Source organism: Sinohyriopsis cumingii, chromosome 12 (assembly GCF_028554795.1).
Source record: "Sinohyriopsis cumingii isolate HCF-2022 chromosome 12, ASM2855479v2, whole genome shotgun sequence".
NCBI lineage: Eukaryota > Metazoa > Mollusca > Bivalvia > Unionida > Unionidae > Sinohyriopsis > Sinohyriopsis cumingii.
This window is the reverse complement of record NC_142972.1, coordinates 29,677,696-29,704,899: the sequence shown is the minus strand read 5'-3', so window position 1 is coordinate 29,704,899 and position 27,204 is coordinate 29,677,696. Positions and strand designations below refer to the sequence as shown.

Here is a 27,204-nt window from a genome sequence, read left to right as displayed (position 1 = left end):
TTATGAGGACTGTCTGTAAAGAGAATGCTACTTGGCACAAGAGGAAGTAGTAACTAAAGTGTTCATGGGACTTGGTGCCGATCCCTGTATCATATGGAGATCACTTTAACTGCCACCTAGGTGAGCAGATGCTTTGACTGGATATGCGAGGTAGTAGTATGTTCTCCTAAGGTATGATGAACAGGTAACATAACTGAAGAAATAGAGAAAGGATGGATGGATGGATGGACAGTCAGACAGATAGATCGACAAGAAAGCGATAGATAGACAGATAGATAGATAGACAGACAAGAAAGCAATAGATAGATATAGATAGATAGACAAGAAGCATAACATACATATATACATACATAGATAAATACATACATACAATAGAACTTTGATAGAGAAAGGATGGATGGATGGATGGACAGTCAGACAGACAGATTGACAAGAAAGCAATAGACAGATAGACAGATAGATAGACAGACAGATCGATAGATAGACAGACAAGAAAGAAACAGATAGATATAGATAGATAGACAAGAAGCAATACATACATACATACATACAAACAATAGAACTTTGATTATCTGGCACATGATTAACTATCACTCTCTGTTAACCGTCAGGACATTGTACGTCAAAATATTAAAAACTGGTACATGTACATATGTAGATATTATGATTTGTTGATGACCCGGTCTATTGTTTAATACTTTTCATATTTTATTATCCGTCTATTCTCATATCCATCATGGTCTCAGTCCCACACCCTAACGGATAATTGAAGTTCTACTGCATACATATATATATATATATATGAAGAGGCAAGAGATAGATAGAAAGACAGACAGGTAGGTAGGTAGACAGAGAGACAGACAAGAAAGTGAAAGATGGATAGACAGATGGATGGATGGGTGGAGGGGTGTGCAGGAAGGCAGACAGAAAGACATATAGACAGATACTAGGTATGTAGGTAAATGCATATGTTGCCTAGTTGAATAAAACTATATACCTGGCTGAATGACAAATCCATTTTCATCAGTCCAGACAGCCATAGTGTCTGGCTGAATTGTAAAGCTAACATTTAATGAATATTGTTTGGGAATGAAGAATCTGTCAAACCCAGCCAGCTGTCTTTGAGGCATCTGCTCTTGTGTGTCTAACCACCAGATATACACCTGCACCACCTGTTGGGTTAGAAAGAAGAATACAGATTTTTTACTAGTACATAAAAATAGCTGATAATCAACAGTAACCTAAAGTTGTGTGACTACTACAATTTTCCCACTGAGTGTGTGCAAAGGCAAGTTTGTCCAGAAAGTATGTCTTTTAGGTTTTATTGCCAATTTTCAGTACATTACAGGCTAATCATGCTTGCCAGTATACTAGGTGAAGGAAGAATGTGGATGACCCCTGTAAGAACCATTGATCCATGGGAAACCACTGGCAAGTTTTCTTACATACCGAAGCTGGTTGTGCCAAAACTCAAACTCATGCATACAGAGATGAGATGTACAAGTGATCTGTACAGTTAAGCCCCTTTGACCATTCAGCTATGTAGGGCCCCTGTTCATAAGTGCTTCTAATAGTAGTTTATGACCCAAATAACAGATAAATATGTAAAATATTGGATAAAAATGTCCCAATGTTTATGTAATGATTTTCAAGTGGCATAATTAACTGTACCTGGGAATGCTTCCAAAATTGTATTTATGCAAAGCAAACCAAACAATGGATGAAAAGATAAGGGTTTAAACCATTTATTTTACTGTCCATTCCTATTTTAACACAAACAGGAAGTATTTCATTGACAACATTTATAATATCAGGCAGTGTGCTGCGTAGGTTCAAAACATAACTGATGACTTCTGTATTTACAATTTTAGAAGTTTTGTTAACATTTTGTTTGCTTGTATAAGAGAATTTCTTTTTCAGTGGGATTTTTCACTAATTTAGGAAAAAGTATACATGCAAACTGCAACTCAAATGACTGTAGGATGTGCGATACCAAGGTTTTGTAACTCATCCCTGGAACTGCCAATCACATTATGAGGGTCCTGAACGTTTGTTGCAAATGGAATGCATAGCTGTTCACGTAGAGAAAAAAAACATCATGAAAAGGAATAGAAGTCCAATTAAAAAGTACTATTTCTATCCATTTCTGGGGTCATTAAGACAATTTTACATGCAGCTGCAGGTCACATCTTTATGATATACTATTATTTTGTCCGTTACAATAAAATGTTCTCATAAACACTGATCCACATACAAACAGCTGACATGTAATTAAAAAAGGTAATGATCAAGAAAATAGCATTAATATATTAGCTGAGAAAATAGTGCAAATTTTTCAGTATGTCTTTGGGAAAATGACTTTGGAAAAATTAAATGGTAGTAACTATTTCTTTGTGAGACAACAATTCTCATTCATTTAGTTTTTCCTGCAAACCGTAAGTTTCAAGACTCTATGAACAGTAATTCTTTCGTGGAAAAATACATATTTAGATGTAGCAAAAAGTACGAGTCATGATGTTTTTTGTGTCGAATGTATAAGTTTTTAAGTACTGAGAAAATTCCTTCCCCCCAACTCCCAGAAAAACACAAAACAGTATGCATCCTTATACTACTAAAACATCAGCTTATATTATATTCCATCAAATTATTATATTTTATCCATTCAAAGTCTATTTACATCAAGAAAGATTACTTGTGAATTGTCAGTGTACTTAATACTGTTTGTCATTATATATATATATCAGGGCTGAGCAAATCCCATAGCCTGACATCCCGGACTAGTCATTTTTGAAGTTGGACAAGTAAAATTTTCCAAGTCGCTAGTCCGGGACAAGTGCTTTTAAAAAAGTCGGGCTAGTCTTTATTTTCGTGCTTTAATCACTATATCTACCTTTATTTGGCCAATCATGCCCTCTGGGCATACTGAATACTTGATTCTACCCCTCTTCATGTATACATTTACATCCTTTTACCGCTTGACTGCATATTGGGCTAAGTGACCAAATTATCGGCAAATCAAACAAAAGAAAGCCAGTATGATCAATTAGCAGTGTTGTAAGCGGTTTTGTTGCAATGAGTTTACTCAATCTAGATCATAACGAGCGGCTCACTATGATTTTAATCCAGCGAGTCAGTGTAATTAAATTAATGAAAGGTACTTTACCAACATCAGTGGTGGTTTCCTTTATGAACTGATTAAATGACAGTAATGATTCTTCCACGTGCGATATTGTGTTTGAAGTGAAACAATTACGCTAATTAATGAGCTGTTTCAGTTCGTATTTAAAAGAGAAAATTGATGTTATGATCACTTTAGAAGTAGCTGTCAAGCAAGCTGATAGTTACTCTGTGGATAAAATGAGTCTGCTAAATTATTTTCGCAAGTAAGGTAGTAACGGCGATTCGGCGAAGGTAAATTTTCTTGAAAATGGAGGGATAAAACGTAATACGGATACTGAGCGTGCGGTAATTATTTCTGAGTGTGAACGAGGATTTAGTTCAATGAACTTAATCAAGACTTCTTTAAGGAATTCCTTAAACCAAAAGAGTTTACAAATGCTAATGAACATTTCTGCAAATGGACCAGAGCTTGAAGACTTTAACCCAGACACAGCTATCAACTGCTGGTGCAGGTGGCAGACATATACATGGACATATTTTCAAATCCATCAGCTAAAACATATATACATGAACCTGAAGAAGCCAAATATATAACAACCAATGTTTTTGAAAAATTAAATTCTTTTAAGAAATAATTATATTGTATATCGTTTTGTTGGTTTTTTTCTATGGATTAAGCACATACGTCTCATCAAATCTCGGCAAGTGATTACCATTTTGGGACCAGTGAAAAATAAGGTGGGTCTAGTGATAAGTAAGGTGGGACTAGTGAAGAGAAAGGTGGGACTAGTGAATTTTCTGAAACCACTTGTCCTGGACTAGTGGTTAAAAAAAAATTTGCTCAGCCCTGATATATATATATATATATATATATATATATATATATATATATATATACACACACACACACACACACATATCTGAAACATTATGGTTGAAGAAAATTACAAACAAGAGAAAAAGGTATCAGTTGGTGTGCATTGTGTTGCTTACTGTATTTCATGTAATTTTTTATACTGATTAAATTCACACAAAGTTGAGTCATAAAAATCATAATTATTTGTTTGTACTAAAATGTTTTAAACATAGAAGCTAGTTTAATAATTGAAATTTTTTGTTTTTTCAAACAAATGAAGTCTAATGAAAAACAAAAAATGGCCAAAATATAGCAGATCTATACTGAAAATCTGTTCATTACACCACTTTCTTTTTGCCCAATATTTTAATGCATACGTATTTTAATACCACTCGGTAAAATATGCTAATTATTTTCAGTTAAATGTACATCAAGCTGAAAGAACAACCATAAATTTGGCCATTGTACATCTAAAATCATCTGGTACAAATCTAAAATCATCTGGTACAAATCTTTTCAATCATGTTAAAATATCAGGTCCTTCATAGAGATGTAAATTCGGATGAAGTTTTAACAAGCACAATATTTCAGGTCTTCCAACTTGCAAATCTTTTTATAAATCATAATGAAATAGTTTCCATTATTTACAGGCGAGCCTTTTTGTACATGATGTGATGATTCTAAACAGATGGGCTTTTTGGCTGTAGAAATCAAATAATCTTGCAAGTGAAAACAATGAGGGGAAACACTCAGCCCTAATGAACTAGCTTAATATAGATTCTGTTTGAGTGATGATATTTAAGTATCAATACGTAATGCTTGTGTGAATTTATCATGACAACAGTTCAATTCAACAGTTTTAAAATCTTTACCATACATGTACCATTAATTCATGTATTCTATAGAGTTCACTTTACATCCCACTTTATTGCTAAGGTTGAGCTCTTAAGGCAATAAACAATGTTTACTAATCAATGTATTTAATGGGAATTAGTTCTATGGTCATGTGCTGCTGGGTAAATATTTTCGCTCTTTCTTTCATTTAATGGTGTTTAGTTATGTTACCACAGACACCCAGGTTCTTACTGAACAGTGACACCTTTTGTTCTCCCTAGCAAAAGTGTCAGAGCTTGAAAGTAACAACTAGCATGAGCAAAGATCAAACCAAATGCTTCTAACTACAGTAACTGTACTTTCAGATAAAGGATAATCTTATTTGGTGGGAATGGAGAGGTCATTATACTTGCAAAGAAAATAACACATCATGCAAAATGGTCATTCTTGGGATTTAAACTAAATGGAGTTTATTATAATATAAAGATTGTGAATATTTAAATATAAATTATAAATCTTTGAAGCAGATGAAGTATGTTATGTATTTTTATCATTTCATTACCTATTTTATTACAGTTTTCCCTCTGTGACAAATCTTCAGCTAAATGGAGGCATTAAGTTACAATGAGCCAAACAGCACAAAGATGGTCTGCAATCTCTCCTTTCTTTCTCTCTTTCATACCAAGGCATATTTTATTTTTATCGAAAGATTCAAAAAGAAAAATATGTGATTGGACACCTGGAATGTCATGGTTATTCGTTTTCTAACTTGTCTATTCCAATACATGCATGTAAACAAATTTTAACAACATATATGTCTGATACACATGAATTAATACTTATGATCATGTAAATAAAAAGGAATCCTTATCTACGTTGGGTTCTCTCATTTCTGGATATGAACTCTCCCCAGATGATAATTATTTGTATTAAACATTATTTTTCAAACCTTGAAGAAGAAAAAAATTATTTCTGGTAAGAAAAATTACATGAAATACTGTAGTTTAATATCTAGGCTTTTAAGCTTAAGTCTGGGCATAGATTTTTTTCTATGCACTTTAAATGCATTGGACTTCACACTGATAACATCATGTCTGACTGGATGAACATAAATTTTAAATAATTCTCAAATTAAAACCTTGATGATCAGTGGCCCCAGTTTAACTATACATCTCAAAATGTCTTCCTCAAATGAGATTTTAAAATATCATTCCTGCTGATTGGTTAGCAACATCACTGCTTCTTCAAAGAACAGTCAGCATGCCTCAGGGATTAAAAGTAATCAAATAATTTTCTAAACTTATTGTGCAGAATCCATTTTACTTTTTTCAGCCACAGTAACCTTGACCTTTGACTTTTTGTCCCCAAAATTGACAGGGCTCTTCCTTACCGAAAGTGCAAACCATTAAACAAAATTTGACAACTGTAGAAGTTATTCTGAAAATACATGCAAACTGATGGGCAGATGGACCAACAGACTGATTGACAACATCATAACAAAACACTCCACCTTACGGCAGGCAGAAAAAATTGCACTCACAACAACAAAAAAATTCTATAGTCTTTCAATTCAAGGATGCAACCATAAATCCAAGAAAATTAGCAACCAACAAATAATAGTTAATTCGCAGTATCTTAGTTTGAAATTATATGGCAAGTAAAAACTTTTATTAGTTTATGCTTTTCATTTTTTGAAATCCTCACATTGTCTATCAGTGGGGAAGGAGATTTTCCAGGAAAATGTGAAAAATCCTTATTCAACCTCATCCAACTATTATCACACCTTGCATGATATCAATCTGTGTTCTGACTGGCACATCATCACTGATTTATTTTTGTCATTTCATACATGACATCACACTGTCTGCTATACTAATTTGTTTAAACTGCTTAATTTCAGAACTTGATTTATCTGTGTTTTAAGAAAATGTACGAGTTTAAATTAATCTGAATTGCTCAGTGTAAAGTAAATCTTGTGTACTATTTCTGTAGCTCAAACAATTTTCAACAGACATTTTATCCTTTTGATCCTTTAACTGTACCTATGGAGTGTCATTTTGCTCAAAACCCAGGTTTATGACCGCAGAATATCAGAAAAATAATCACCATGTGTAATGATGTGGATATGAAATTCTCACCATCAAAATCATAATTCATGGGCAGGTCTTGGCAAACCCTGTACTTGCCCATGAATTCTGACACTAGGATAGAATTTCTCATTTTAACACCAATACAAATTATAGCCCAAGAATCCTGACCCTGGGGATGAATTTCTCATTTTAACACAAATACAAATTATAGCCCAAGAATCTTGACCCTGGGGTTGAATTTCTCATTTTAACACGAATACAAATTATAGCCCAAGAATCTTGACCCTGGGGTTGAATTTCTCATTTTAACACAAATACAAATTATAGCCCAAGAATCTTGACCCTGGGGATGAATTTCTCATTTTAACACGAATACAAATTATAGCCCAAGAATCTTGACCCTGGGGATGAATTTCGACCCTGGGGTTGAATTTCTCATTTTAACACGAATACAAATTATAGCCCAAGAATCTTGACCCTGGGGATGAATTTCGACCCTGGGGATGAATTTCTCATTTTAACACAAATACAAATTATAGCCTATTAATACCAACCTCCTCACCATCAATCTCTGATATATTGTCTACCACGATGTTAAGTACCATGGGTTTTCCAGCTTGAATCGATGTAGAATAGGATAAGTAGGAATAATGAAACATGGCATAAGACAGTCCATAGCCAAATGGATACAGTGGGTCTCCTTTGAAGTACCTGTATGTTCGTCCTGTCATGGTATAATCTGTCATGCTTGGAATCTGAAATAGATATTTTTTAACAAATGAGAGCAACTACAATGTCTTACATATGCAAAATCTCCCCATTTTCAGGTGTATATGCAAACCCCGCCCCCTCAAAATCCCATCACTCGCTCTTACTATATACAGTAAACCATGAGTCATGATGCAAAATTATGACACTCACTCTCCATCCCAGAGAGTAACTGAAGAGTCATGATGCAAAATCCCATCACTCACTCTCAATTCCTGGCAGTAACCCAAGAGTCATGATGCAAAATCCCACTGCTCATTCTCAACCCCATACCCAAGAGTCAAGATGCAAAATCCCATCACTTACTCTCAACTCCAGACAGTAAATGAAGAGTCAAGATGCAAAATCCCATCTCTCACTCTCAACCCCAGACCCAACAGTCAAGATGCAAAATCCCAAAACTTACTCTCAACCCCAGACCCAAGAGTCAAGATACAAAATCCCAGACAGAAAACCAAGAGTCATGATGCAAAATCCCATCACTCACTCTCAACTCCACACATCAGCCCAAGAGTCATGATGCAAAATCCCATCAATCACTCTCAACCCCAGACCCGAGAGGCAGGATGCAAACTCCCAACACTCACTCTCAACCCCAGACCCAGGAGTCCAGATGCAAAATCTCATCACTCACTCTCAACCCCAGACCCATGAGTCAGGATACAAAATCCCAACACTCTCAACCCCAGACTCAAAAGTCATGCACAAAATCACATCACTCACTCTCAACCCCAGTCCCAAGACTCAAGATGCAAAATCCCACTCACTCTCAACCCCCGACCCAAGTGTTAAGATGCAACATACCATCACTCACTCTCAACCCCAGACTCAAAAGTCATGTGCAGAATCACATCACTCACTCTCAACCCCAGACCCGAGTGTCTAGATGAGAAATACATCATGCACATGATGCATCAGTTTGCTATGACAGCATACCTAAGCCTGATGAATAAACATGTGAAAATGCCATTGAAATTAAAACTTTGTGTACATCTGACTCCTGACCACCTTTCACAGACCTTAGGAGTGGGAGCCAGTGATGAACCAAACACTCTTGCTGACTATTTTCTGCAAGAGCAACAGAACAAAGTTTTTTAAATGTCCCTCCAGCAGCTTATTAGGAGAGGCAGTGATGAACAGATGGATGGATGGAAAGAACACGACTATCACTGTATTACCTGCTAAAGTATGAAGACAAAAATACAAAAGACTTCAATGTTAAAGCAGAATTTTAAAAAATTCATTCATGGAATACTAACAGTTAATGTATTCGTGTTGCAGTCAGCAAAAGGCATCCTCAAATAAAGTTGCATGACTGCAGCCACCAATGGCCCAAAATAAGCATACACGAAAAATTTAACTGAAGTCACTGCGGTACGAAACATCGCTTAAAAACAGGACAAACTGGTCAAATTTAATAGTACTGTTTTATACTAACCAAGAGAAGTTTATATATAAAGGTGTACTGATCTTGCAAGCTGACCTAAGTGAATAAATGAAATGGAAGTCAATGAAATGGGAAACATAAGACACATTGGGGTAGGATAGTTTGTATTCATCAATACACATCAACACACAAAAATGCACAACTCTGCAGCCAACAATGCTCAATAAACCTAAATACAAAACCTCATTAAAGTCTCTGATGCATAAAATATAGGTTACTATGACCCACTTTTGTTGGAATGATATCATACTCAAAAAGTGCATCTATAAACAAGATATACAACATTGCTGCTAACAGTGCATAAAAATAAGGAACTAACTTTGGTGCAGTAATGAAATCACCTGACAGACATATGAAAGGATGTATGGGCATTTGTGGCATGGCATAAAAACTTGAGGTGAAGGGTTATTTCTTTCAGTGTTCTTCCCAGGGCCTAATAAGATAGTGGGTCTGCTGTTTTATCACAGTCAGCTGCCAGATATGCTATCTTTGCAACCAAGGCAAGAATTAAAATGTTTATTGGTTGAAAACTGTCATCTTCAATTATTCTGGTAAATTAAAATAAACTTACATTTTTAACTAAATAAATATTTTATTATTACATATATGGATGCACGTGACTTAACACGCACATGATAAACAGATGTCTGTACATGTGTATGTCTGTACACGTGTATGCTGATGAGAGCTGGTTAATTTTCAACACTCACCATCCTGTAAATTTTTTTTGGAAACAGCCATTCTCTTACCATATCAATTAGCCTGAAAATGAAGGATCTAATTGTACACACCTGATCAGCAGTCTTGTACCAGGTGTACGGCAGTCTGGCAGCAGGGTTGGCTCCAGCCCCTGTGTTGGTCAAAACATTATACAGGGCTGCCCCTGTTGCCTGAGCTGGGAAGAAGCATTCCAATATGGCAGGTACTCTTGGATCTTCATCAAATAGTGTGATGTTTACTGGTCCCGCATTGAACAGAATTAGAATGATGGGGGTCCCTGAACCTGGCATTTTGAGAAGAAAATAAAACTATAAAATTTAATTATTTCACTAAAATGTTTGTCAGATATTCCAATAATCAAAATGTGACTCTGAAAGTCTATTATGTGCGATGTTGGGAACTACTTTCAAGACAAAAACGAATTTGATACACAAGCATCTATAATGAACAACATAGTTATTTCATCATCTGTCATGAACACTGCCTGATGTTTGATCAGGGTAAAAATGCTGAAGTCAATAACGTGTATAAATTTGAAATGTTGAAGTCTTGATCAATAACGTGTATACATTCAAAATGCTGGAGTCTTGATCAATAATGTGTATACATTAAAAATGTTGAAGTTTTGATCAGCATTGTGTATACATTTGAAATGTTGAAGTCTTGATCAATAACATGTATAAATTCAAAATGTTGACGTCTTGATCAATAACGTGGCTTTCGCGGCCGTCTGTCAGCCTTGAACATTTTGTGCTTAGAGTTGGCAATAGCAAAATGATGTGTAGTCTTTGTTTTGAACAGAGATCACAAAATTCTAATGCTTCTTATGGGACATTTTTTCCAAAATGTTAACATAGGTATATATACAAATGAAATTTAATATAAAAACATTCAACAGATGTATAAGAAGCAGGGACAAAAAAAGAAAACATTTATATATCTAATTATTAAATGTATCAGAAAATGGGTCATATGTGGTTATTTATATACTAATTATTAAATATACCAGAAAATGGGTTATATATGGTTATTTATATTTTAATTATTACATATATCAAAAAATGGGTTATATATGGTTATTTATATATTAATTATTAAATATATCAGAAAATGGGTCATATATGGTTATTTATATATTACCTAATTATTCAATATACCAGGAAATGGGTAATATGTCGTTATTTATATACTAATTATTCAATATACCAGAAAATGGGTCATATATGGCTATTTATATACTAATTATTCAATATACCAGAAAATGGGTCATATGTGGTTATTTATATACTAATTATTCAATATACCAGAAAATGGGTCATATGTGGTTATTTATATCCTAATTATTCAATATACCAAAAAATGGGTCATATATGGTTATTTATATACTAATTATTCAATATACCAGAAAATGGGTCATATGTGGTTATTTATATACTAATTATTCAATATACCAGAAAATGGGTCATATGTGGTTATTTATATGCTAATTATTCAATGTACCAGAAAATGGGTCATATGTGGTTATTTATATACTAATTATTCAATATACCAGAAAATGGGTCATATATGGTTGTGTATTTTTTCTGCTGCTTAGTAGTAGTCTTAAGCATCCATGTTTAACTTTTTACCTTTCAAACTAATTATTTATCAACAACAATTTTTCTTTTAAAAACAAAATTACAATGCAAAATTTACCCAGCCAATTGTATTTCAGTCCACTAAACTGTCTTTAAGAAATATTAATTGACAACAAACATACTTACTGTCTTGAAAATACATAACACCTAACTCATGGGCATTTCTGGTAAAGTAGAATAGTGACGCTGATTTGATCAGGTCCCCAAACAAGCCGTGTAAGATGATAATTAATGTTAGATGTTGGTGCTAGTATCTTTTTTGTTTAATTTAAGGCTCTGTCTTTAATATATTTTGTTCTAAAGGTATCATGTACTGACACACTATGACACAATATAGTTAAAACAACATATGGTATCAGAGACAGATGTAAGGTATTCTGTACAAATCCAGGGGTTTTTAATAAGTGCAGGAGTTAACCCTTTACCTCTTAAAGCATAGTTACAAAGTGCAGCGCAATATAAATAGAACACCTGTTACCTATTCGACTCCATATGCATAGGCCTGCTTGTTAACTGTTAAGCAATGCAGTGTATGTTACATTTAACAGCAATTTTAACCATTTTACATTTTTGGTACACATCTATTATGTGGAAAAATTTCAGAGTAAAGTCCGATTGTTATAGCTGAGTAATTATTTTTCACAGAAGAATTTTTTGTGCTTTAAAATCTTGAGAGAACTCGTTCACCGTCAAGTCAGTGAGACCATGTGACCAACCGTAGCTGCCATTTTTCATACTCGAAATTTACAAGTTTTTTTGTCCACGTCTACATCACTAAGTCATCTGAATTTGATAATATATAAAAATTAATTGCTACCTACGTCAATATCAGAGCCTTTACCTAAGTTATTGAAGCTTTCATAGTTGTGATTCTAATCATGAAAACTTCGTTAAGTACTGAATGAAATCCGTGACCTCCATTTTGGAGAGTGGAGATTACGAACCAGTTATTTTAAATAGCAGATATCGACCAGAGCATAAACAGTGACCAGTGATCTGACGTAATTGTCATATGCAGAAATGAATATAGTATTTAATAGGGGGTTTTCCCCAAAGGTGGCGCTATGAAAACCGGCTTAAAATGGCTGATGTTTACAGCAGAAGTCAAAAGGCGCTTCCATGCGAATGGAGTAGAGGTGTCCAAAGGCACTTGCATGAGGTGAAGGGTTAAGCTTTCACGCATCTTTTGTCTTGTGTTTTGTAGCTACAGAGTATGTCAACAACTGGGACTATGGAATAATTATGGCACCTTATGCCCTATGTCTGACATACCAAGTTAGCCTATGGTCATTTGGACAGTTCCTAGCTCATTTGTTTGACATGTCCAGCAAAGACAGTTATTATAGGATCTTTGGTCCTGAATTGCCATTCCATTCAAAGCAACTTGAACAAATACATGCCTGAAGAACCTTATACACCAAAATCCTTTGGGACAAAATTAAATTTATGTCTTGAGGGTTTTTTGGTTTATTGGATTTTTTTTTCTTTTTCAATTTGAATGACACATGATCTGCTGTCTACTCCAATGCAAATAAATGTTTATATCTTGTTGCAAAACATTCATAGCTGGTCAATTTCAAATAAATATCTATAATACTGTAGCATCATTTATTTTCATGATTCTGTAATAAAAAAAATGACATTTTCATGGGTACTTGAATGCATGGTTTTGCTGATCAAAGTTTGCATATTTATAGGTATTTAATTTCAAATAAAGAATACAAAAGAAGAAAACTAGGGCAATAAACAGAAGTCACTTCAATAGTTAAAATGATACAAAGACCTGTAAGAGCACGGATAAAACATGTAAAATCACTTCCACTCAACATCAAAGGGATCCAATGCAACCAACAACACTAAGCTAATCATTTATAAAAAGTACATGTGTATGATCTCTTCTTCCTTGAAACACTATCCATAAAATTGCACCATCAATTACTTTCTGATGACTAATTAGCAAACAGTGTCAACATTTGATGTGTTCAGAATGCATTAAAATGTGAAGATACTAACTAAATTGAAAAGCAATGAAATCACTCTTTTGTTTGAACCTGCCTTATGTGCCAACCAACTTCAAGTACAAGACTTAACTTAAAACTTCATTAATCAAGCTGATTTGTGAAGAATGGGCAATTGCAGCTAATGCAAAAATATGTGAACAACAGGAGCTAAATATCCATGGCTATGAAAATGTGGGACTTGTTTGAATCAGCTGTGTACCAGGTGACTTGATTAACATGATGCTGACTCAGTGGTTTTGTCTAAAAATCAGTGAAATTCCAGCTTCAGTACTCTGCAGTGCATAGTGTACAAACAGAGTGTTTCATTAGTAATTGTGCTTCAAGCAACAGGTCTAGTATTTTATAATTATATTGTTCATTGGGATTAAGCATGCATGGATAAAATAAAACATGCTTTCATCTGGATTTAAACTTTTCAAAGACAGTTTCACTTGAATGAATAATCTATCTGAATAAGTATTAAATGCTAAGTTTCATATACTAGTATCATTTATTATTCTCTCTCATTTTCATTAATTCTAGACCTTAAACACATTAGGCTTTTTCTCACTTTCTCACTTGTTGATTATGAAATTCTGCTGCAAAAGTTGAACTGTTACAGGTATGACAATCCTTCTTTAAACTGGTTTAGATCATACCTAAACCAAAGGTCTCAACAAGTAAGCATTGGCAATATTAGCTCTCAAACTCACACTATTCATTCAGGAGTCCCTCAAGGCTCAGTTTTGGGCCCTCTCCTCTTCCTTATCTATAGTAAATGATCTACCATTAAATAATGAATCCACAAACACAGATTTGTTTGCAGATGATGCAACCTTGTATACATCTAGTTCTGATACTGAAGCTATCCAAATGAGATTAAACTCAGACATTATTAGAGTCCAAAACTGGGCACAACAAAACAGGATGGTAATTAATGAAGGCAAAACAAAATGTATGATTTTGGGGACATCACAAAAGCTACACAAGTCAGGGAACCCAAAACTATCTCTTGCAATAAATAATCATCCATTAGAAAATGTCAAACATGAAAGGCTTGTAGGTGTGTCTGTAGATAATAATTTATTATGGAATGACCATACTGATAAGCTTTGTAAAACACTGTCATCCAAAATTGCCCTTCTCAGCAGAATCAAGAAATATTTACTTATGGAAACTCGCAATCTATACTACATGTCATATATTCTTCCAACAATGGATTATTGTTCTAATATATGGGGAAACTGTTCTAAATCTGAGCTTGACAGGATTTATAAACTTCAGAAACGAGCAGCACGTGTAATTTTAGATGCATCTGTTGATCATCCCTCAAAAGCATTATTTACAGAACTCAAATGGTTCACAATATATGACAAGATAGATTTTCACAAGGCAGTTCTTTTATATAAATGTCTACATGGAACTGCACCAGAGTATCTTCTGGACTTATTCAGGCCTTTTTCAACACAATACCAGTTGAGATCAATATCACATGGAAACCTTCTAATACCAAAACCAAGAACAGAGCAATTTAAAAAGAGTTTTCAATACTCTGGTACAGTTCTGTGGAATAAGCTTCCACTACATGTAAAATCTGCTGAAAATATTAGAGCATTTAAGAAAAGATATCATGAGCATGTATGTGTTTCTAATAGATAATGGAATTTAGTATTTTAATACTAAACATGTTAAAATAAACACTAATTATTGCTATCTTCATATAATGTGCTTTGTTATACTCTCCTTAAGAGGGACTAAAGGGAGAATAGTCCTTGACTAATGAGTCACCCTTTATAAATAAAGCATTATTATTATTATTATTATTATTATTATCCTTACTTATGTCACAATATATTGATTTAAGTGGAAACTACAGCTACCAGCTACTGCATTGATATATGAGCATTGAAACAATATAAAATACAATGTAATTCTTTTCTTTTAAAGGGTTAGAAAAAAAGCACAAGGAAAATCTAATATTTTATGACTTAATTACAGAAATGACACTGATTTATCAAATAGCTTTTGTTGATCTCTAGGAACAAAACGGATTAAAAATGGGGGGGCTTCTTTATCATATGTAACTAATTCTTCATTTGGTCTTTAAATTCATGATTCAGGGCAGCAACAAAATCCACAAAAACTGGTACCCCATGAAAATTAGTGATACTACTGTAATACTGGTTTCATTGTATCTCAGTGAATTTCATTTTACTCATCAGTGTATCAGAACACTAGTTAGCCATATGCTCTACTCAAGTTTTTGATTTATGGAATTCATTGGATAAAAATTTGTGACCATAACAATTTTGGGGTTGTCAGTGTGAACGGGTTTCAGTTTAGTGAATTACAAGTCTACTGAAATTCAAAAAGGACAAATTCTGGGCCAGAAACATGATTCAATTTATATGGGATTTCTGGGCTGGAAACATGATTCAATTTCAATGGAATTTCAGTTTACTGATATTTAACTGTAATACTCACTGTATTTGATGACATCATACATCAGCTGTGTCTGGTTGCTAGGCAATTCCATGCTGGATCTGTCATTTCCTTCAGATTCCAACTCATCACCTACACATACAAAACTAACTTAGGTTCAGAGAATTTAAAGCAGAAAGTATGATTTATAAGCAAAGTTTGTTCATTCTACACAGGTACTTGTCTCATTTAGCTTTTGCTTTCAATGTTGTATGTTTTTTAATCCTTTATGCAACATTTTTCTTTCAATGTTGAATGTTCTTTGATGTTTAATGCAAAGTTTTACTTTCAATGTTTATGTTCTTTGATGCTAATACAAAAATGTAGCTTTCAATATTGTATGTTCTTTGATGCTAATGCAAACTTTTGCTCCATTGTTTCATGATGTAAATAAAAAGTTGCTTGTCATATTTCTATTCCTATGGAATGTTTGTTTATTTCTTTGTTTCTTAGATGAGCTAATATAGCCTATAATGTCGAAAAACTGATTTTCCAAAGGCAATTATCAACATTTGTATCTCCAAATACTTATACTGAAATGTCATCATGCCTTACAAGGTAGTATTAAGCTATTTTGTATAAAAAAATTATGAAACATTAAGGTTATGCTCCATCATAAAAAGTTTTCTTCAAGCTTACCTGTCCCAAGACACACAATGACCAACTGTGTTCCTCGAACTGCATTTTGTATATCACCTGAGGAGTAATCCTTACACCGATTGTCATGGCAACCTGCTGCATAAATGATCTTGGCAGACAGCTTGCTCAGACCTTGTAATGGGGTCATGGAGTATGTGGGGTCAATTTGAGCATGGTAATCTCCAAACAGTTGTTCCAGATTGTCCGCCATGGGTCCAACAATCTGTACAAAAACAAGGATATCATTAAACAATAGGCTAAAGCAAACTAAAATCTTCAAAACACTTAAGCCAAGGTCATAAATAAATTTAAGCATAAAATGGAAAAGTCTACAAACTGAATGAACAAAAATTATTTTAAGGTCAAACAGAACTTATTTCCATAAAGTCTATGAACTTGGGGATGCAAGAAAAAGTACAAGTGAGAAGTCATTAGATTTGAAAAAAACACTAACATGTCACAACTCCATGGTTATAAACTAAGTAACAGAAAGAAGAAAAACCAACAAGTTTTATAATACTTAGCAAATAATTTAATTATCAAAGTTATAAAATGAAAATTTCAGAGAAACTAAAAGTATTAAAAAATGAATTCTAAATAATCCTAAAAAAGTTCTAAACAGTCCAAAGGAATCAAATGTTCTGAATGAAATTTAATCCTTGAATACATTATTCAGCCAACAGTCCTGATGTGACAAAAATGGCATTGCCCAGAACTCCTTTTAATAATAGTCCACGAACATTTTAATCCAGTGAGCACTTTATAATTCCAATTAATAATGCTAACAAACGTCTCAAGTTATTTAATCACAATATTAAACACACCTGCAGACAGACTGATTTAAACTTATGAAACAAGAATCTGACATAGAATAAATCTGAAATAGGAATGAAATAATTGCTCAGTTCTCTCCTTACAAACATCTCTAAGTGTCTATTATGACTACATGTCACAGAATACTCCATGTGACAGACCTTACTACTCAGTCTCACATTTCAAAATATCTGCTCTTGTGACCAAACCCATCCGATGGGAAATAACTTAATTCTTTAAAGAACCCAAAGACTGCTGGAAAAATTAACTAATTCTACTTAAAATATTTGATGAAACATAAATTATCACGAGATAAAAGGGAAAAAATCCTGATTCAAAAACCTGTATGCCCCTCCCCTACCCATCCTTCATTTAATGATCACTCCCCTGGAGACAAGATTGCACTGTTGTCAAAAACTTCCATAAAGTCTTTGTTGAAATTTTTTCTTATTATTTTGAAATGTTCTATCTTCATCTGCCCCAATGTATTGTGGCGTTACTATGTATTGTGGCATTACTATGTATTGTGGTGTTACTATGTCCATCACTAAAGATGGCTTAGACATTCTCATTTAAGGCAAAAATGTGTACCAGTTAAAAGGAAATGACCATTTAACTTTCTACTGGGGTTGGAGGTGGCATCAGGGTGGTAAAAGCCTGAGATATCTGGGGAAAAAATTCAGGCTCCCAAAATACCCTGAACCAAATTTTCATTGTTCTTATTTACAGAAAAGAAAGGACCAAGTTATATCCATCATTTTAACTGAAGAAAAACATATCTTGTTACTTTTACGTTAAAAAACAAAATTGTGTTCAGAAAATTCAAAGCCTCAAACCCCACCCCCCACTCCATCTCTCTGATTTACCTAACTCCCCATGACATTGCTTATTCCACTTTATTGACTTTGCCTATGTAAATCTGGACTCTCTTCCACAGCAGTGGCATGAGAACTGTGAACATGTATCATCCTAGCTATTGTCAGTCAATTAAGTGGTTGTTTATCTCTGACTGCCTTTATCTTTTAATCAAAGAATATAAAAATTGATGTGGTGACTGTTAAGGATGACTGTTTAATTTTTTATACGGGCTAATGGTTGTAGATTTTGGTGTCAAAAAGTTCTAGCACTCTTTCTCTTCTCCATCTCTCTTGTTTTTGTAAGATTACTGAAAACTGTGTTTATACAGTGTTGGGGGTTAATGAGTCAAAAATCATGTTTTTACATGCCACATGTTCTGGCAGATATGTAAACAACTTAACAGCAGGTATGTAGCAGGTTCATGAATTATTCAGGTGTGGACTAAAACATGAACAGGTTATGTTGTTCCTTGTAAAATATGGACACGATGAAGACAAAAGAAAGGGAATGCAAAAACAATAGTCCCTCCAAGTGACTGATGTACTACTGCACAAAAATAATTTCCAGGGATTTGAGAGTAGTTCATTTTTTGCTTTTAACTGCTGAATGTTGAACTATCTAACGTATCCTTGAGCAATAGGATTTATTAATTTGCCTCTGTAACTATCATATCAGATGTAATACTGGCACCATTTTCATTTCAAACAAACTAGATGTCATTATAAGATCACTGATGAAAATGCCATGCTGATATGACCAGCCATTCAGGAATATTAGTGACTAAAGTTTACAACTTTTTCACTGGGGCAGCCATATTTGAGATCAGGCTAACACAATTTTCATCCAGGACCAACCAGATATTATAATTAGTCTTCTGATGAAACCCTTCTATTCAGGACGGCTAATAATAACAAGATTTTCAAGATGGCTGTCATTTTCATTACTAGTGCCACATCATAAGAAGTCTTCAGGTTAAACCCAAGGCTGATATGACTTTCCATTAAGAAGGAGCAGCGATATGATTTTCAAGATGGCTACTGTAGTGGCCATATTGGATATCTGGCTGGCAGGTTTTAATTTAAAACCAATCAGCACCTATACAAAATTTTCTTGCAAAAAAAACCCCATGTTCATATGACTTTCTGTTCAGGAGGAGTAGCAATAAGAAAATTTTCATAATGGCTTCCATGGTGGCTATAATGGACATTAGATTGGAACCATTTTCATTTGCAAACAAATAGTCCTCACAAAAAGGCGTTTTGGTGAAAACCCACTGTTGATATGATCATCCATTCAGCATGTTCAGGAGGAGCAGTAAGTCAAGATTTTTAAGAAAGCCACTGTGGTGGCCATATTGGATGTCCAAGTGGAACCATTTCAGACCAACTAGATATCATAGTAAGTTTTCTGATGAAAACATCAGCAATACTGGCTGTCTGAGCAGCAACATTTTCATTTATGACTAATTAGACCTTAGGCTGAATGTGTGTGTAACATTTCATTAAAATTATCCAAGTAGCTTCGGGTGAGAAATGATAGCAAAACTGCTAATTGATGGATGGACATTAGACAATGGACATCAGACCATCCCATAAGCTCTTCTGGTCTATGACCATTAGCGCTAAAAATGGATAAACTGAAGGACTATGAAAAAATTATAAAAAGGCATGCCTGTATCTGAAAATATCAGCTAGCATATAAACATGCAGAATGCCACTAGACCTTTGTGATTTGTGTGATCTGTGAATAAATGGATGGATAAATGAAGAAAGAAGAGGAAATTAAATAAGATCTTACAGGTAACAAAGACTTCTTATCAAGATAAACATAAATACACATAATCTACTCACAGAAATAGATCCAAAGGTCTTAGCAAGAGGCAAAAGGTTATCATCATTCTTTAGCAGGACAAAGGTTTTCATTGCAGCATTAACAGCCAGCTGACGATGTTCAGGACTCTGGATGTAGGACAGGTTGTATTGTGTGTAGGGGTTCATTGCAGGCGGGTCAAATTCCCCCAGCCTCATTCTGGTGTAAAAAAGAGGCTTGGCTCGTTCCCTCACCATGTCTTCACTTAGCTTGCCTTGCTTTACTGCATCAACTAGAAATATAATACAACCTGAATGTAACCTAGAAATATAATACAGCCTGAATTTAACACTTGCATAATAGCAAAATGTGGACTACTTGTAAAATAAATGTTAAGTTAGGAAAGATTTCAAGCTTTTGCATCTTTTATGCATGCTAAAACATGAACCTACTGATACATAACAGTGGACTAGGGTACACATGTACCTACTGATACATAACAGTGGACTAGGGTACACATGTACCTCCTGATACATAACAGTGGACTAGGGTACATGTGTACCTACTGATACATAAAACTGGACTCTGGCACACATGTACCTACTGATACTTAAAAGTGGACTAGGGCACACATGTACCTACTGATACATAACAGTGGACTAGGGTATACATGTAACTACTGATACATAAAAGTGGACTAGGGTACACATGTACCTATTGATATATAACAGTGAACAAAGGCACACATGTACCTATTGATACATAACAGTGGACTAGGGTACACATACAAATGTGTAGACCAGATATGCTCCTAGGATGTACCAGCAGCTTGTGGTCTATTTTGTTGAACTGAAATCAGATGCAGAAGAACAATATTGATCCTGATCTGCTGGTACATTACATAAACACAGATCTGGGTACAAAATGGGTCATTATATAAAGATGGATCTGGGTGCAAACTAGGACATTATATAAAGACAGATCTGGGTACAAACTGTTTGCAATCAGCAGGGACATTTAATAAAGACAGATCTGGGTACATACTGTATGCAATCAGCTGGGACATTTCATAAAGACAGATCTGGGTACATACTGTATGCAATCGGCAGGGACATTTCATAAAGACAGATCTGGGTACATACTGTATGCAATTGGCAGGGACATTTCATAAAGACAGATCTGGGTACATACTGTATGCAATTGGCAGAGACATTTCATAAAGACAGATCTGGGTACATACTGTATGCAACTGGCAGGGACATTTCATAAAGACAGATCTGGGTACATACTGTATGCAATTGGCAGGGACATTTCATAAAGACAGATCTGGGTACATACTGTATGCAATTGGCAGGGACATTTCATAAAGACAGATCTAGATACATACTGTATGCAATTGGCAGGGACATTTCATAAAGACAGATCTAGATACATACTGTATGCAACTGGCTGCACATTATACTGAAGTAAATATGGTAAGAACTTTATTTAGAGAAGGTAACTCAATGAGCTACAGGAACTAATGTACCCTGAAACCCTCTTTGATGTACAATATACAGTATATAAAGCATAATGTGAACTATATGGCTTAACACCAAAATATCAAGTCATTTCTGAATATTACACAACTATAATATGCATATCCATTACCATATATATATATATATATATATATATATATATATATATATATACATACACACACACACACATAACATATCTTATACTAAAAATTCCCATTAGCAAAAATGATAAGCAGAGAACTCCAGAAGGTATTTATATTATTTAGATCTATTGATTGTTTCAATATTTTATCCATCTGAGAAACTATGAAAATAAGAAATGCTACAAGACTCCCAGAAATGTTCCATTCCAGTGAACCAGTCTAGTAAAAGCTTTTAAAAATTAAAACCAGCTTTGGCTTTGATACTGTGTAATTTTTATATGTAACTGATTGTAAATTTTTAGTACCATCAGAAACCCTTAGGTGAAATATAACAGGTAATCAGGAATGACTTTTCTGAAATAATATAACTAATTTGGCCTTTCTAATAAATATTCTTTAATTTTCTGGTAAATTTTTTATATACTTTAAACTTGGGATTCTAAAGGTGCTAACCAAGTACACAATTGCTGCATTATCAAGTCAAGAAAATTGGCTATATGGAGATGATTGTAAATTGGATAATAATATTAGCAATGAGGAAAACAATTTCTACTACATCTTGTTAGAAACAGTGCTAGTTACAAAGCACAATAGCTACAGAGTCCCATTTATGCTTTGTTTGAAGCACATGACTGGACCTCAATGTCACCAAAAGTACTTCAATTCGGACTTGAACTTAAACTGGGAATCCAGTAAGCTGTTTGGCCAAAATTCAGTTTTAAACTGATTTTAATCAATCAAATAACTGACATCAAGATTTGCTCGAAAAATATGGGCCAGAAAAGATGGAGTCATTCCATTTCTCCAAACTAAGGATGAACACCAAGTCAAAAAACAAATCACTGGTTTGAACTAGATCCTAGCAGTCTGTTATTTCAATGACAACAAATTAATCAGAGAAAAAGACAGAATGAATAACCTTACATTAATGCGTAATAGTTCATATTGTTATCTCTATAAATCACCCTGCAATCAATCTTCAGAAACACAAATGTAAAGTCAATCAGAACAACCACTTGTCTGATGTGTGGAAGAACAACTTCAACTCTCTGAATGGACTCCTAGGTAAATACTGTGTGTATGTGTGTGTGTGTGTATGTGTGTGTATGTATGTGTGTGCGTTTGCATGTGTGCGTGTGCATGTGTGTGTGTGCATGTTATGAGGCTCTTTAACATAGCTTTAAAAACTTTTCAGTCGTATCATTATGATGTCTGCTGTGTGGCAGTTTTTAGTGGTGTCCAGCACTGGGGCATCATGCCACGGACATGTAGCATCATGTTCCATTCAGTCACATTCTCCGGATATCAGGATGACCGGTCCTAACATTAACCTCTTATTGCTGAGCGCCAAGTGAGGCAGTTGCTAGTATCATTTTTACAAGACTTTGGTTATGATTTGGCCAGGCTTTGAACCTGCGACCTCCCACATTTGAGGCAGACACTCTAACTACTTGGGCCACCAAAGCAGTCAAATGCAGTGATACCTCCCAAATTAGAAAGTTTTGGCAGATGCACATCTGGGGCCTTGGGTAGCTGAGTACTGTAAAGCACTCACCTATACAGATCACTGATATCTTACCTCTGTCCACATGAGTTTAAATTTTGTGTCCTGCCAACATGGGTACATGAGGAGGCTAGTCAGTAGCCTACCATGGGTTGGTGTTTTTCCTGGATTCTTCCTCCACCAAATATACTGACCACCATGTATAGATATCATGTGCTTAAAAATGGTATTAAAACCATAACAACAACAGCAGATAAACATCTCGCTAAAAGTGCATTAAAACGTCTTAGAATAGAAGAGACATTTCCACGAAGTACTAAAACAGACATTACCACCAAATACCAAAAACTGAATGTCTGCCATTATACCACCTCACCAAATGAACTCTTTTAATAACCAGAAAATCAATGAATCTCATTGCTCAACTGCAACATCACTTTGCATGTTCTTGATTATGGCAGTGTGTCCGAATGCCCACTGCTTGATTATAACAGTGTACCTACGTGTAGATGTCCAGTGCTTGATTATAACTGTGTACCTACATGCAGATGTCCAGTGCTTGATTATAGCAGTGTATCTGAATGTCTAGCACTTTATTATCACAGTGTCTTTGGATATCCAGTGTTTGATTATGACAGTGTACCAACATGTAGATGTCTTGTGTTTCATTATGGCAGTGTAACTACATGTAGATATCCAGTGTTTGATTATGGCAGTGTACCTACATGTAGATGTCTAGTGCTTGATTATGGCAGTGTACCTACATGTAGATGTCCAGTGCTTGATTATAGCAGTGTACCTACATGTAGATGTTCAGTGCTTGATTATAGCAGTACACCTACATGTAGTTGTCTTGTGCTTGATTATGGCAGTGTACCTACATGGAAATGTCTAGTGCTTGATTATAGCAGTGTACCAATATGTATATATCTAGTGCTTGATTATAGCAGTGTACCTACATGTAGATGTCCAGTGCTTGATTATAGCAGTGTACCTACATGTAGATGTCCAGTGCTTGATTATAACAGTGTCTTTGGATGCCCAGTGCTTGATTATGAATGTACCACCATGTTGATATCCAGTGCTTGATTATGGCAGTGTATCTACATGGAGATGTCTAGTGCTTGATTATAGCAGTGTACCTACATGTAGATGTCCAGTGTTTGATTATGGCAGTGCTTCTAGATGTCCAGTGATTGATTATGGCAGTGTCTGTGGATGCCCAGTGTTTGATTATGACAGTGTACAAACATGTAGATTACCAGTGCTTGATTGTGGCAATGTATCTACATGTAGATATCCAGTGCTTGATTATGGCAACGTATCTAGATGTCCCATGCTTGATTATGGCAGTGTCCAGTGTTTGAATATGGCAGTGTATCTACATGTAGATGTACAGTGCCTGATATGGCAGTGTATCTGGATGACCAGTGTATCTAAATGTACAGTGTTTGATTATGGCAGTGTATCTAAATGTACAGCGCTTGATTATGGCAGTGTATCTAAATGTAAAGCATTTGATTATGGCAGTGTATCTAAATGTACAGCGCTTGATTATGGGAGTGTATCTAGATGTCTGGTGCTTGATTATGGCAGTGTATCTAAATGTACAGAGCTTGATTATGGCAGTGTATCTAAATGTACAGAGCTTGATTATGGCAGTGTATCTAGATGTCTAGTGCTTGATTATGGCAGTGTATCTACATGTAGATGTCCAGTGCTTGATTATGGCAGTGTATCTAAATGTCCAGTGCTTGATTATGGCAGTGTATCTAAATGTAAAGTATTTGATTATGGCAGTGTATCTAAATGTCCAGTGCTTGATTATGGCAGTGTATCTAAATGTACAGAGCTTGATTATGGCAATGTATCTACATGTAGATGTCCCATGCTTGATTATGGCAGTGTATCTAAATGCCCAGTGCTTGATTATGGTAGTGTATCTAAATGACCAGCACTTGATTATGACAGTGTATATATATGTAGATGTCCAGCACTTGATTATGGCAGAGTATCTAAATGTACAGCACTTGATTATGGCAGTATATATAGATGTCTAGTGCATGATTATGGCAGTGTATCTAGATGGCAAGCACTTGATTATGACAGTGTATCTACATGTAGATGTCCCTTGCTTGATTACTGCAGTGTATCTGGATGACCAGTACTTGATTATGGCAGTGTATCTAGCTGTCCAGTGCTTGATTATGGCATTGTATCAAGCTGTCCAGTACTTGATTATGGCAGTGTATCTAGCTGTCCAGTGCTTGATTATGGCAGTGTATCTAACTGCCCAGTACTTGATTATGGCAGTGTATCTACATGTCCAGTGTTTGATTATGGCATATAGATATACTTATCTATATGTCATGCAGTTACATGGCTAGATTGAGTGTTCTAAATATTAATAAATGTTATAGGTTTTGTTCTGATCATGACAAAATTAAATGCAAAAGATTTTCATGTGCTTACTCATTTTTAATGAGTGACTCATTAAATTTAGCAGTGATTCACACAAGAATGTGTCCTGGAGAACATACAGTGTTTGGGGTCATAATTTTATGCCTCTAAAGCACCACGATCATCTTAGACCAAAAGGGAAGTACTATTAACACAATTTTCTTAAATGTAGAGAATAAAACCTGAACATCAAAAATTCTTAGTGATCAAGTGTTACATACCTATTGAGAGATAGACTGGTTGTGGGTCGTTTCCTGATAGTTCCAGATTACATCCAGCATTAACACAGGCAGCAACTGTGTCCACAGAGTTGTTCAGATATTTGTGCCAATTAATGATGTTTTCAATTGCCACCTCATCACTCACAACATAACCTGTGAACCCCCATTCTTTCCGAAGTATGTCAGTCAAAAGCATCTCATTGGCACAGGATGGAACACCATTTATACTGAAAATGATTAATTTCATTAGGTGTCAACTTACAAACCTCTAAATAATGGATGTTAGTGGATAGCTGGGCATGCGACCCAAGAACTTCAGTTTTAAAGTAAGAAGTAAGACATTCCAAATTCATTTCCTATATTTAAGTGCTTTAATTACCATTGGTGGTTACTGTTTGTTCAAGTCCAGGATAAAACAATAACCACTGATCAGAACTAACTAGGGCATGTTCATCGTGTGACACACTGCAATTATTGATATACAAACATGATCCAAACAGGTACAAAGCAGAAGTGACTACTAAATGATATGTGAAGTACAAGGGAAACAAGTTTGAATGATCCCTTTTTTGCTCTGATAAATGCGATCAGTGAATGAATGTGCCTAAGGGCTAAAAGAAAAATTACCTTAAAATGGGGAAGGGGGCAAATTCCAAACTGCAGGAGTTATTGCCACCTTGTTAATTTGTTGAAGGGAAATTGGTGTCATCAATAATTTCTTTTATTCACTAACAAAAACGACTGACTGTGGCCAGGTCAGCTATTTTTCTTCTGCAGAAAGAACACTGTGAAGGATTTGGTTGTCAATGATCTCCATTCCCATGAACTTGTTCTTGATTAAGAATTTCCACGCATGAGGAAACTGTGCTATTTCTTCTCTTTGAAAATAAAACAATGATGCCATCTAAATTTAAGATAAGACATGAAAATCTTAAAGTATTCTGTAGTGCAAAATCTAGCTTGTAATGACCAACATGAGTCATGCATCCAACCAAATGGAGCAGGCCTAAAAGTTGAATTCAAATCAGTGACGGATAACAGGTAGTCTGTTTGGAAGTAATTTTTAAATCTTGTCATGGATTAGACTGGTATATGAACAGATGATAAGTCTGTGTTTGTCTGTAATCTGCATACTTGAAATACAACAAATATCTTAACACATATAATGGCACCACTCAAACACTGACAGACCTTCAAAAGATAAAATAATCATCAAGTTTCTATGTGTATTGATCATGTATTGTATTACAGGCTATGTATCATAAATCATATTGATGTGTG

The 27,204-nt window shown here is 34.9% G+C and overlaps 1 protein-coding gene across 1 annotated transcript in view; it reads right to left on the bottom strand.

Moving 5' to 3' along the window:
• Positions 1 to 27,204, bottom strand: part of LOC149786169 (uncharacterized) — a 50,701-nt gene that overhangs the window by 7,747 nt on the left and 15,750 nt on the right. Inside the window, exons 5-11 of the mRNA XM_089976522.1 lie at positions 25,924 to 26,150; positions 20,114 to 20,364; positions 16,593 to 16,815; positions 15,957 to 16,046; positions 9,907 to 10,118; positions 7,455 to 7,655; positions 998 to 1,172 (exon numbers count right to left, since the gene is read on the bottom strand). Coding sequence (XP_089832648.1) covers positions 998 to 1,172; positions 7,455 to 7,655; positions 9,907 to 10,118; positions 15,957 to 16,046; positions 16,593 to 16,815; positions 20,114 to 20,364; positions 25,924 to 26,150 — 1,379 coding nt within the window. The remainder of the gene's footprint in view (positions 1 to 997; positions 1,173 to 7,454; positions 7,656 to 9,906; positions 10,119 to 15,956; positions 16,047 to 16,592; positions 16,816 to 20,113; positions 20,365 to 25,923; positions 26,151 to 27,204) is intronic.